This window comes from Sphaeroforma arctica (genome assembly GCF_001186125.1).
Source record: "Sphaeroforma arctica JP610 unplaced genomic scaffold supercont1.6, whole genome shotgun sequence".
In the NCBI taxonomy this organism is placed as follows: Eukaryota; class Ichthyosporea; order Ichthyophonida; genus Sphaeroforma; species Sphaeroforma arctica.
In genome coordinates, this window is record NW_014040552.1 from 223,866 (window position 1) to 237,827 (window position 13,962).

The 13,962-nt window shown below is 40.9% G+C and overlaps 4 protein-coding genes across 4 annotated transcripts in view; 1 reads left to right on the top strand and 3 right to left on the bottom strand.

Moving 5' to 3' along the window:
• The window catches only part of SARC_00241 (hypothetical protein), a 3,473-nt gene extending 2,590 nt beyond the window's left edge, over positions 1–883 (top strand). Inside the window, exons 5-6 of the mRNA XM_014306097.1 lie at positions 195–390; positions 619–883. Coding sequence (XP_014161572.1) covers positions 195–390; positions 619–813 — 391 coding nt within the window. The 3' untranslated portion in view covers positions 814–883. The remainder of the gene's footprint in view (positions 1–194; positions 391–618) is intronic.
• A 717-nt stretch (positions 884–1,600) lies between these two features.
• Positions 1,601–2,898, bottom strand: SARC_00242 (hypothetical protein). The gene is made up of 3 exons (XM_014306098.1): positions 2,702–2,898; positions 2,394–2,520; positions 1,601–1,786 (listed from the first exon to the last, which is right to left on the bottom strand). The coding sequence occupies exons 1-3, from the start codon at positions 2,781–2,783 to the stop codon at positions 1,669–1,671; spliced, it is 327 nt and encodes a 108-aa protein (XP_014161573.1). The 5' UTR covers positions 2,784–2,898; the 3' UTR covers positions 1,601–1,668.
• A 1,161-nt stretch (positions 2,899–4,059) lies between these two features.
• Positions 4,060–10,445, bottom strand: SARC_00243 (hypothetical protein). The gene is made up of 12 exons (XM_014306099.1): positions 10,351–10,445; positions 9,889–9,997; positions 9,180–9,406; positions 8,813–8,902; positions 8,260–8,386; positions 7,595–7,735; positions 7,116–7,186; positions 6,282–6,462; positions 5,967–6,137; positions 5,725–5,840; positions 5,421–5,565; positions 4,060–5,237 (listed from the first exon to the last, which is right to left on the bottom strand). Exons 1-12 carry the CDS (start codon positions 10,399–10,401, stop codon positions 5,026–5,028), a joined length of 1,641 nt encoding a protein of 546 aa, XP_014161574.1. The 5' UTR covers positions 10,402–10,445; the 3' UTR covers positions 4,060–5,025.
• A 629-nt stretch (positions 10,446–11,074) lies between these two features.
• The window catches only part of SARC_00244 (hypothetical protein), a 4,188-nt gene continuing 1,300 nt past the window's right edge, over positions 11,075–13,962 (bottom strand). The window contains exon 2 of the mRNA XM_014306100.1: positions 11,075–12,959. Coding sequence (XP_014161575.1) covers positions 11,550–12,947 — 1,398 coding nt within the window. The 5' untranslated portion in view covers positions 12,948–12,959 and the 3' untranslated portion in view covers positions 11,075–11,549. The remainder of the gene's footprint in view (positions 12,960–13,962) is intronic.

The following is a 13,962-nucleotide window of genomic DNA, read 5'->3' on the forward strand; positions in this document are numbered from 1 at the left end:
TATTTCTTTTCTTTTCTTCCAATAATGGTATTTGCACATATGAGCGCATGATAAACAGCATTTAAATGTACGAACGGAAGTACGTGTATACACTTTTCTTAGACATGATTGACTTGATTGTTATTGTATTCTCATTCATAGTCCTTAGGCGTTACACGCCAATCTCTCATCGTACTCCATTATCTCTCGAACAGATCCACCGAGCTTCTCGTTGGTTTGAATGCACCTGAGCTGGACATATCGCTATTTCTTAACCGTACACACTCGGCTCTAATCGAGCTGATAGGCTACAACGCCACGAGTGACATACACTCCGTGTGGATGCAGTATGCGGATGTTCCGTATGTCTCATGGCGCAACGAGAAACGAAGTCAAATCGGTCACAACGAGGTACGAGTTTTTTGTCGATGAAAACCCCCCGCAAAATAATGAAGTTTATCCATATCTGTTTTGTGTCGAGTATATTGCGGTAAAGTTCTATTGGAGCCTCAGATATACCTACTCGAAGTGATTGTACAAACGCATCCGCGTGCAGCATTCCGGATAACTGAGGTTCTAGGTTAACCGATGCAACGTTATCAACACTCATATTTTGGTTCAACACTCACTTTGTGACAGGTTTCGGACTCGTACCACAGGGTAGACTTCCGGCAGTACCAGTACCATCTAGATCAGTGGGTAGATCCGAAGGAGGTGGAGTTGTTGTGCCGGACCTCCCGGGCGGTCATAGCGAGACATTTAGGCAGACCCATACGGAGCCGGCAGGGTTTGGGCAGTGTAAGCGAGCTTACTAGTAAACACTTTGTAACGTAACAAATCACTCACTGTCTCCCTAACTTGTATCGAAACTATATTATATGCTACACCGAATTTATAACACGACAAAATACTCGCCATTGTCTGAATGATTATTCTATGTTATCTACTTATAGCAAATCAGAGTATTTTGATATCGTTTAACAATTGTTTGTATAATTGGATACGCAAGCACATAATTTTGTGTAAGTGTAGCTTTGTGAGTAGAGCCGACTACACTCACAGCCGGGCATATCTTTGATACAAAATATCTCATGAAGGTTTCTTATGGAACCATACTGCACAAAGTGTGAACGATGGAGTACGACACTAACCAATTTTTTACATAGCATAAGGCTTGGACACAATGAAAACTAGATAGCAGGCAAAATAATATAAATAATGGTACATGGATTTAAACGGGCCGTTCTGAATATAGACTACGAGTATACTGCAAACAATACCAATCGTCCCCAGGCGGCAAGGTTAAACCCTACTATTGTAGAAACGGCCAAATAAGTTTGAAGCCACAAACAGGTTTCGAGTTATTTGACATCATATGATTACCTGAACGCGCTTACCTTCGAGTCACGAGAAAGCCCAATCATCTCACACTCCGCATGTCTTTCCTATATAAGCAGGCCTATGTAGTAAAGCGCGCTAGAGCAATGCAAACGCGATGTAACTTGCCATATTTATTTGACCTGCCCTAACCAATCAGTGTCATAAGCACTTATAGAAGTAAATATTCAGCGCATGGTAAATATATATGTTTTAAAAAGTACACTCGAAATGCACGATTAGATTTGTTTGATTACACCCTTTTAATGACAACCGTTACTGAGCACGGTCATTACACGTAACAATCCTAATTTAATTTCTCTTGATGAACTCGCTTTCGACATTAGTCATGCCAGGTCCGGACTTGATTTCTCCGGTTTCTAAAATCTTCTGAATACAATCGTCTTGTTGGTGCGTTCCAAAGGCAGAACTGGATAGATTAAAAAAAACAGAACAATGGCTATTTAGAAATATTGTTCTAATATTTACCATCTAGAAAATAGAGCGGGAGGGTTTGCAATAAGAATTTTTAAATAGAACAACTACGATTAACTGTCAAACAATGGATGAACTATCCTTGTTTGTGGCAATCGTCGAAGGAAGTTGGAACTCTGACATATGCAACAACTAAGCTACCCTGGTAGAGACAGTGTATTCCGTAACCCACACCATTTCAACCAACTACTATAGACAAATATGCTAGTTGAACTACGTAGGTCAACACACACTCAAAAACTAAGCTTCACACTTAAGTACAAGGGCAACATTTGACGATACGAACAGCCACCGCAGGACGATGCAGCAGATATCAATGTTTAATCAAGAATCTGCACCGAGAATACAAGACATGTATAAAATACCTGAGACTGACCACCACGCTATAGAATCTATAGCAACTGCAATATAATAAACTCCGTTAAAATGGGAAAAACAATCACTCAGTAAAGGCAGACAGCTTGGCTTGTCAAGATATCTATCTATCTATCTATATATATATATGCAAATAGGCAATACATTTAATAACTGGTGCGACTTACTCTAATTCAGACTTGGTGGGGCGAGAGGGTTCGCCCTGCTGGTTTCCGTGTTTGACGAAGATGTCAAAGCTCTGGACAACATTGGACATCGCAATAGACTTATCCTTTCTCCACTTCTGCACCTCACCTGTTATAATTGGGAAATGAAACAGAGTCAATGACGGTATTGTAATAGAGATAAGTGGGAGATAAAGATGAAACCGAAGACGGCAGTTTTAAGTGAAAACAGAAAGAAGCTAGAGCTTACACAAATCAAGGCATTCAACGATACAGTGCCCGCCCACACACCACCGTATAGATGAACTTACCAACTTCGGTGATTACATAATAGGTATCGCCATCGTGGGAGATTGAAACGTTTTCAGCGTTGTTTGGTTTGATTACACCCATTGTTGTATAATTTATTTACGTATCTGTATGTGTTGTTTGATAAAACTATCGCGTGAAGATATGCTACAGACCTACGCAAGCATTGGCTCTATATATAGGCCGACCCTGTGGAATTATAATCCGGAATATGCGGAGCATAGTTTCTTAGTTGTTTATTTTTATTTTTAATTTTTCCCATGTTTTTAATTTGTTTTGTTTATTTTGTTTTGTTTTTAAATCCTCGTTTGGGTTGTTACTATTTTTATCCCTCCTCCAGCTGACAGGCTGACGGTCGTGACCAGTGAGACCACTGACCAGTTGATCACTGCGTCACTGACCCGAGTTATTTAAAAATAAATAAATACCAGTTCAGCGTCAGGCCGTCTTGCAGGCGTCAGCGCAGTGAGCCACAGGTGAAATCACAACTGACAAGTGACAACTGACAAGTTGAGTTGTCACTCGTTCAGTTGCAGTCTTGCAGACTACAAACTCAGGACATTTTACGTTAAATAAATATACGTTTACGCTCAACGGTTATATAACAATGGCCCGGCCCAATGGTTGCCGCTATGGATGCATTTTCAGGGTCCGGTGAGTTCTTTAAATTCACATAATAGGTAAATGTTCTAGTCTTTGACTCTTGTATAAACGTTTCAAAAAATATAAATCGAATATATATCCCATTTTAACGGGATGAGAACTTGTGGAGTTTTCACTTTTCGATTGCTGTCATCAATCAATCAGTCTTCAGAATAAATACATATTTAGTTCAGAATAGTTCAGATGATAATTTTAAAATTTTCTTCATTTGTAGCAACATTTAAATAAAAAAAAAGCTTTTTGGCTTTCCCGTTTATCTGGCCCTTTTTGGGTGGCTCTCACTGGTCACGAAATTGGAGATATCCCAAGAATTTTCATGACCCTCTGTCTCTGGTCTCTGGATTAAGAGTTTACTGTTTAGGACCATGAAGACCAAGGCCCAAGAAAGACTCGAACTCTCGAGTCTCGAGTGTCAAGGTGGAGGCTCAGGGCCTCAGGAGTCAGGCCCCAGCCCTCTCAACTAAGGACTTGAGGCTCGTACTTCGTCATACATTTAGCTGAAATCGGAAATAATTTTTTAACGAAACTGACCCAAATCTATTGAGAATTCTATGGAATTTTCCCAATGTCGGTCGTGGTCCAATTGAATAGTAGATAATGGCTACAAATATGGCAATATATATTCATTTTTAAAACACTGGGTTCGAATTAAACCGCTGTATTTAAACTAGGTTATATATAAAATAGGGGTGACTTCTGTGACTGTAGGTCAAATTAGCTCGACTACAGAGCTTTCGCCGCGATAGTTGTGTATTTACATATTTAAAATGTGTATGTTTATATTCGTGTACACACTTTTTTAAAGTAATTTTATGTCTGTAGATACATTTTCATATACACGAATACTATATTCGAATGATTTTTGATCAATACATATACACAAATAGACACAAATAAGCAAACCTAACACATCAATATGCGTTAAGAATCGTTGTCAACACGCGTTAACGATTGCATGCATGCAAGTACAGACACTTGCATATAAACCTGAAAAAAATTCATGTAAATACTTTCTAATCATTCAGAAAATATTTGTAACTTGAGCTAGCACCTATTAAAGTAGTGTTACGCGTCTTTCAGTCACTGATGAAAGTCATCTATGTTAATGTTTCACGAAATTCAAATCAAATGTGTGCACGATGGATTCTGAAATTTCCTTGATAGTGTTATAAGCTATCATATGTATTCCCATGGTCTTTACATCAGAGCATTCAAGTGTCTTTCATAGTACACGTGCGTTTGTGCACCAAAAACTCGAATTTGTAAAAAGAAAAAAGTTTCGTTGTGATAAATCAAATCGGGCTGAGCCTTTGAATTTGAGGGGAGAATCCTGAGGATAGTGATGATGTGCCGCTTTTTGTCTTCTTGCAGGATGTCAAGTGAGAAACTTGCCCTTGAAGTTGCATACTTTTGTGTATACAAATGCTGGTGACTTATAAAAAACTGTACGTCCGCGACTATGAGTGTCGCATCATAGGTCTACGACCGGATGTCACGAATCTCTACACGATTAAACAGAAAATTTAGGACATGCGAAGATCTTGGCACAGATGAGCAATTTTTTATTCATAGTTTTCGTGCGACATAAAAAACATAGTCCTCGGCTCGAAAGAAACGCGATCGTTGGGAGCCAGTCGTAGGCGCTATTGCTCGAATATGTTCATTACATTGACCTACGCGGGGTTGCGTAGGGGTCTGTTTGTGTGTCTAACTCCGGTACGTCATAAGGCGCAGATATAGCTAACAATGACGTCGTATCCTCACTTGGCTCATCATCTTTAGACGCCTTGCGTGCATCACTGGCGTGTCTAAATTCACGTAGACAATCCTCTAGACAGGTTTCGATTTTGGTACAGATTTCAATTTGGGGTAAATCTGCCAGCAGGGGAGACAACAAGATAACAATGTTTAGAACCATTGCATTGCTAGATACAAAGGCTAATTACCTTCAACGCCTAACGGCCTAGACGTATATATATATATATAATACATACATAGATGCGCACGTGCAATTAAATCTAGCTAAATTCTGCCAAACCATTTTGAATCCGAACATACATTTGTATGTGGAGCGCTCCCCTCTTAACATCGAGTGCCTGCATAAATCCTCGGAAGGGTTGCGTAGCAGGTTCTTCAAATCGGTATCGTACGAAAGCTCAGGCGTGATAGTGATGTCCGCTACATACTTTTGTGATAGAGCATGCTGTATGTGATGCGTGGATATGGTTAGTGGACGAATACAAGCGCACACACAAATCGGCGCCTTGCTCAGATAAAGTCATCTTGTCAAAGAATAATTATGCACTTCAGAAACACATCGGAACATAAGAGTGCTATAGTTTAAATGGTGCGTCGAACATACCTGGAAGAAGTTGAAGGACCGAGGTACTAGGATTGAAAAGTTTATCGCGAGATGGTGAAGTTCAGACATGACGATGTCTCTCACCTTCTCAAAGAAAAATACACAATGGAATTTGTCTACATGAAGGGAAAAACGCAAATAAGAGTTTAAATAAGTGATTATCAGATGCAGTATTTGTATACAGACCACAAACAGTATTTCGAGCGATTTCAAGCGAAAAATCTGGCCGAACTGTAGCATACCTTTATCGTAGCGCATAAATAAGTTGAGGAAAGGGACGACGTGAGGATTGACTTGCGATACTATGAAATGATTCACATTGAACAACTCAGACAGCCGCGTCATCGGAAGGTCGTTCTCAAGAGACAGGTCGGAGAAGTAGTGCTTCGAAGGATTCCACTTCACGATGTTGCCTGAGGTGTATTGCGTGTTGAAAGAATATATACAAGATATATTACCAACCCAAAACCCCAATTGTGCTGGAGATATGTTCCGAATCTGAGAGCTAAGTAAGTAGATAAATCGAGGTGAAACGATCAACTTATAATTGGTCTTACCTTCATGATCCTTAGCCAGTATATCCACAGGAGCAAACACGCCTGGCATTGCACATGAGGCTACTGCCGCACTCCAAATCAGAACATTTGGTGCTGTCAGATAGTTGAGCAGCCAGGGTACTTCATCACGTTCTTTCCCCACCACGGCGATATTCACCGGTCGGAATGTCCGGTGGTATGCCTAGTAATGTATGACAGTATTCAGTTTATGCTCGTTAGAGGCCTGCAGAACATTATATCTGTGTCGTTTATTCGAGCCTATTCTATAAGCCCACAACATCTTAACCTCAGTTGACCTTGCTTCTTTGTTATGCTACGACGAATGAACGGTATTGGTGTAGACACATGAGATTACTCTCAGACTCTCTTTCTTTTTGGTTAGCCTAGCAACTAGTTTTAATGAACTGGAAGCAGTACCATATTAGACAATCGCGGCAACTGATACATTTGATCCGATTCACACAGTACTCAGCAGGTAAGGGATACACTCGTAGTACTTAACGTTTAACTCCTTCAGTATACTCTCCTCATTTAGAGGATTCCCTTTCTTCAGCTTGCGATACTTGTAAAAGCATATGGTACCCTATATACATAATTCGTTCAGTGTTGTTTGCAGAAGACACGACTGCCCAAATTAAAACTCAAAGTTTAGCACCAGCGTTGAGGCTCGCTGAATACACTCACTACATCCGACTAGATATTCATACACCAACAAGTAGAACGTAAAAAATGATGGTATAGATGACAGGCGGATTGAATGAGAATATCAGGATCATACAGACTGAAACTTCGCTATTTGACTTTCATATTGGCACGGGGAAGGTACACACATACCTCTAGAAATGTGTAATTTCCAATATTCGATATGCAGAACTCCTGGAGACGATCGACATCCATGAGGTGACCTGTTTCGGATCAGAAAATTATATCACCAACGTTACAAACGCAATTTCTGTACAAGATCCATTTTTGTGTGCAGAATTAATTGACCATGTGGCTCTATGGTCATCGCAAAAAAAAAAGTGACGAGCAATTCGCGAAGATATCCCAGTCCTTAATACGGTGTGAGGTTCAATTGTTCTTTTGCATCATCAACAAGGTCTGGACTCAAGCTTACAACTCACGAAGGTATCCCAGTACATAATACGGTGTGAGACCAGTGTTCAATGATTCTTTTGCATCGTTAACAAGTCTGAAATCAAGCTTACAACTCACGAAAGGCATCCCAGTACATAATACGGTGTGAGACTAGTGTTCAATGATTCTTTTGCATCACTAACAAAGTCGGAACGTGCATCATAAACAAAGTTTACCATGCTTCAAGAACCGCTTGATTTTCCGACGTGCGCTTCCTGGACCGAGCCTTTCGAAGGCTTCGAATGTCAAAGCGTCTGGTTCGAATAACCGGGGCAACTCCTCGGTAGTATGTACCGCCAGCAGGCCAGTCAGTAGCGCTGAAGTAGAGAGGATGCATGATTTTTGTTTGTTTTTGGGTAAGATTTCAGAAATACAGCAGATACTAGTACTGGTGAGTATTACAACCTGTTGGCGTTACTCAGTCATTGAACATTGCAATTATGGCAGCATATGTCATCGAAGTATGGGGTAGGCAGATGGGCATGAGGGATTAAGAATCAGCACACAGTGACTGACAGATCCGGTGCTCGCACTATAGGGTCGGCAGCGGGTGTTGATCCATAAAGATTAATAAATAAAAAACTAGGTTGATACAGTTGAAGACGACTCTTGGTATGGCAGACAAGGCTCGGAACACTTCAAACCTATATACTTACGAATAGAGATTTGATTTGTCATGTGCTAAGCAGCACGCTTGTCTTCGAACCGTGCTGTCTTGGGTTTAAACTTTATTGCAAACCACACTCTAGCGTCTCTAGCGACAGGTGTAACGTGTAATGATATACACTAGATTACAACTTCGTGCATTCATCGAACGCGCAAGCAAACGGATGAAACTCACCTCCGATGGAGGCTCCGCAAATGATCTTCGGTAGTACGTGTGCCTCGTGCATGCATTTGATAACGCCGAAGTGGTGCAACCCCAAAGCCGATCCTCCTGACAAGAGAAGTGCGGACCGCCCATACGCCTGCAATAGACCAAACCACATATGTCACACAAGTCTTTAGTGTCGTATTCAGAATAGCTGTGTGCACACTGAATGGCTACGTCAACTTTGGTGCTACTACATCGGATAATGCACCGTCCACGCGAGGAAGCTATAGATTGATCTGTGCAATTTGTTACGGCCGCAAGCCGTGGCATAGTTCAATATACACTTACATATACTAGTAAACGTAGCATGCCAGTATCAAAATCATAGTTTTGACATTATATCGCATTTGACGTCTGTTTGCACCTCTAAACAGCGGGGTGGCGCTGAGTATGCAATACGCGCCAGTACAGTGTCAACGAGAGCTACCGTGGACAGCCACAGATTGGCGCTGTAAAAAATATTAATATCTATAGCCCCATTGAATGATTTGTATTTGTAACCCAGACAATTTACGCTTACCTGCCGCATATCGGTGAAGAATCTTTGCTTTGTGATGGGTGCGAAGAAATTGTCTGGCATCTGCGACAAGTGTTTAATAGCTGTGCACATCTGTAGTGTAGTAAGAACGATAAAAAAGTTGTAAGTATGTGACCTAGGCTTGCCAGACTTCCACACCTTCAAACCCATATCTATATGTAAATTGCTATGCCCTTACATAAACTTCGTCTCAAGCACAACACCCGATCGCAAACAGTAGGCTAGCGGCTTTTTAGCATAGACTACACAGACATAGACGCAGACGCATACACAGACAACATATATATATAAATATATAGATCGCAATTATCTTCATATATTCAATTAGACCTGGTACACACTCACATACTGTATCAATGTATTCCTCAATCAAGTCCTTCGTGCCAGCCATGGCGTGCAGTTGGAGTGAGCCCCCACTCATACCACCCAGCCCACGCACCAGTCCCGATCGCAGTAAATAGACCAGCGCCTCGATATCGTCTTTATCCATCGCATCTTGTATGGCGTCCAGTCTTCTCCTTATCAGTTGGTAATCATACTCGTCACTTTTTTCTTCTCGTCGCCATTTATCGTTCCCTGCATTGAAACAGAACTTGGCTGTTAGAACCGTGGAGGCTGAAATTTCCGAGTTTATCGCATTGAAGTGATCCGCAACGGATATGATGGTCAGACATTGCATGCAACTGTTCAGTATACGTGCAGAGGGTATTTAATAGCTAATACATATTTGTATCAGGTGTATGGTATGGCTATTTGTTACAGCAAAGTAGTGTTGATTTGTAGTCTGAGAACTATCCTCCGAATTGACACTCGTATATTCACATCAAACCTATATACAGGACCGCGTCACAAATATCTTGTAATACAAATACCGCTATAACATGAACTCGTTGCTGCGGTACAGCGTCAGAGACAATCGCTTCATACTTCTTTAAAACAACATGCAGAGATTAATATTCCATCTGCCTCCGCATGCACACCTTAGGAATAGAAAGCAGGCAACCACTCAGTACCAGACTAATGGTGGACGCTATAGCTCACTAGGAAATGACACATACCCACACGGCGGTCATAATCGGATGCAGCGTTCTTCCAATCCTTGTACGAGTCCGCTTGTGTCATGGCATCCTTGATGTTGTCTAGGACCACATCTCGGGGCGAGAAAACCTACGCTTGGGCGAGGGTATCATGCGAGGACAGTATTGGTCACGTGTGTATATTTAACTACTTACATTCAAGGTCAGACTCACATACAAGCACACTTTGCAACACCTAGATTTTGAACGAATGGCATACAAACTATATTATGAATGTAGCTCACTCCGCGATGGGCTTTGAAGTGTTATAGACTTTACTACAGAATTGAGGGTTTAACAATGAAAAGTGCTCGGCAATAACGATAACCACGGCAATACTTCAAGAGAAAGATGCAGCCATGGCACATATAAACTTGAATTCCAAAAACATAACTTCAGTTATAGCTAAAATCACACGCTGGCAAACAGCACGCAGCGCCATACCCGTACGAGATCCTCGTAGATGTACACTATCAAGCTTATTATCAGGCCCATCGTATCCTTGTCTCGTTCACTTCAGATTTCAGACAGCGTCGCAGTGAGGATAAGAAAAGCTCTCAGCCACTTACGGATGATATATATATATATAATTTTATAATATATATAATTCGTGATCACAAAAAAAGTGCTTACTTTATTTACTAGGTTCGATCAAATGTGTGACACGGTCTGACCTGACAATACGTTGACACCCTCCTCAGCCTCCAGATGGCTGATGATTTATATTTTTGTACACATATAATAGTAAGTGATCGTTTATATTATGTTTTTAGGCCACACGTGAGTATGGCTGTATGCTTCAGTCTAGACTTTTCCGGTCGCCAAGGGGCTATATACTGTGTTCATTTAGATGACTCTCTCTTCTGGGAGTAACATCCTCATCCTTGCATGACGAATAACCCCAATACCAAGCCAAAATCACAGAATATATCAGCCTTGATATTTCAGTGTGGAGTGAGTGTTGTAACTTTTAGAGAGTCCAGAGCGCATATGTTGCAGTTTATTAAGTTTAATGAATAGCTAATTTAATGTTCATTGGATAGCTCATAATAGCCAACCTGAGAGGCTGAGACTTTTGGCGTAAGGTGTACGGATGTTCAAGTTGTTCGAGTTGTCCACTTGAACACCTGTTATTGTAGTATAAGAGAATATCGCCTGCCAAAAAGGTTTTTACAATATCCAAAGGGAAGTTGGTGTGTACACAGTTACTTGCAATATATGTTGCTGAGATTCGAAGTTGCAAAATATTACAGTGTGTACCCATATTCTCCATCAATGCACCTGAAAGGGCTAATTTTGTATCAATTGTAGAAGTGAACGTTTTTAGTAATAAAGTGCTAAGGGCAGAAGTTAAACAGACTACCTCGATCGTCAGTCATAGAATTTCAATGGATCAATTTTTCGACACGTCGGTAACTTGGTACAACCAAATCGATCGTGTCGTTTTTGCACAGACTTTCAGCACTCGTACTAAAAACAAAGCACGACAAACTGCCCAAGTAAACTGTCGGATTGTCTAGACGGTGAATACGAATGTACAGCAGCCGAAGACTCAGTTCCGAATGTAGTGGTTTTATGACCTGCTCTTTATAGTGTCAAGATGCTTGTACACTATCCTGTGTGCATACAAACTATTCTGTTCGCTAGTTTTCCTTGACATCCTTCCCCCTTTCCTGTCCGTCTATTCTGAGCAACTTCCGCCTTTTTTTCAGAGTCTCTATTATATAATCGCTGGCAGGGCCAGGTTCCACTTTCCTCGCAAAAGCCATAGTGTTGTTACCTTGTAGCGCCCACATCATCAGCGCTACGCTCTTCGTTGACTGGAATGTTGAAGGATGTGAGTAGTCTCCTATTTGCGCTAGCCGGACTTTCCGCTTCTTGGCCAGTCTTATGAACCACCTGTACGTGCTATCAATCTTAAACACCGCGAAGGTCAACACACGATGGTGTATCGGCAGCTTGAGCTCCTGCATGATATCGGGGATGGCATACTCATCAGGCGCCCCCCCCCCCCATCCGTCCCATTTGTCCACTATCCTGTCTTCGTTCCGCACCAGTTCTAGTGCGTGGGTTCCGGTTAGAGCTATCCACTGTGAGCCCTTGAGAAGACCGTTGTACGGGTTGCGCTCGGCTTCGACGAAACTGGCACCTCGATAATCCCCGGTGTAGGCGTGCACGTCGTGACAGGTCATGATTGGCGCACAACTGTCGCTAAGCAGCTGAATGAAGTCGGGTAGTTGACTTTCTTCACAGTCCAATGCATCGTCGACACCACAACCGCGTTCTAGTGCACTCCGGTACAAGTGGAAGGATGCGTGTAGCATGTTCACACTGAATCGCAACGGACCATGCAGTATCTGGCTTCGTGCTACATAGTGTACTTCAGGCCCGCCCAGTACAGTCATGGGTAGTTGGGAGTGTACAACAATGTCATAGCTCCCTTCTGTACAGGTGCGAAAGTACTCGGTCCATACATCCCACAACGGCAGCGAATCATGCGTCAAGAACACGTACGAGATACGCGCGGGTCTCGATGTGTGCGCTGAAGTTACAGTCTTATTGCCACCCTGCCGAGCAGCACTTACGTCTCGAAACGGTGCTGTATGACTGATTTCGTCCAGTGAATTCGATGCATCCGTATTTGTGTCTATTGGTTGACTATCACCTGTCACGCTCCCCCTTGTGTTGGTTGGTTGATCACCACTTAACACACTTAACCGATCATGTGTGAGATCTGGCACAGTATCGTGCCCTCGCTTCAACTTTGGCTTGTCCAGGTGCTTCTCAGGCTGGGCTAGTTCACCACTATCTAATGATAGATGGTCAATTCGGCTCAATGTGTTCAACGGCCTTTTCCTTACATCGGTTCCATTGTCAGCGCCGCGTGCGCTTGTATATAGAGAATGTGTTCTTTCCCCTGATAGTATACTATTGGATATGTATCCGAAGATCCCATATTTAGAAATAATATATATACCGATACACCCTAGGGTCAGCCTTAAGGTGCGAAGCCGATAGTTATTCCCACTGTAAAGTCCCATTCCTGTCGAATCCTACACAGCAAGTAGTGAACAAACAAATATGATACTTATTAGTCGCCAAAGTACCAGCTAACGCAATAAGCACATGATCAAACTATGGCATACATGTGGAAGTCCAGGGCAAAATGCGTTCTTTTTGGACTGCTCAAAAACGACAGCACAATCCTATTCATGTGGATGAAAATTAATTAAAACACGAGTGCTGTAACCATTTACGAAATACGAGGACGGTACCATAATGGATATAAGTATGTATCGGTAAGTTTACGTACAGAGTGGTGCTTATGTACAATTCTATACAATTCTATACAAGATATATATATATATATGCAATACATAAATATATATACATATACATATATATATATAAATATATATACATTACATATATGTATTTACGTATATTTACATTTACATATACAGACAGACAGACAGACAGACATGCATGCATATATATATATATATATATAACCACACACATATATGTGTATATAATAAAAATAATAATAATGATAAAAAGGATATCATGTATACAAATATTTTTATTACATACAAGTTAATGCTAAAACAAATATCATAAATACTTGTCTATCTGCATATATACACGAATATAGATACAAATGTATATGGATGGGAATGTCATGTGAAAAAGATAAAGGCAATATATATATATATATATATATATGTATAACTATATATGTACATATATATATTAATGTATAAGTCTATTATACATATACATGTACATACACACATATATTTGTATATATAAATATATATATATATTCATATATATATATATATATATCGTGTATACATAGTTATTATTTTTATGTATATGTAAAGTAGAACTACATGTAAAGTACATATACATATATACACACGCACACGCACACGCACACGCACACACACTCACCCAATTTATATATATATATATACAGACACACACACCCACCCACACCCATATACATACATATATATATACAGACACACACAACCACCCACACCCATATGC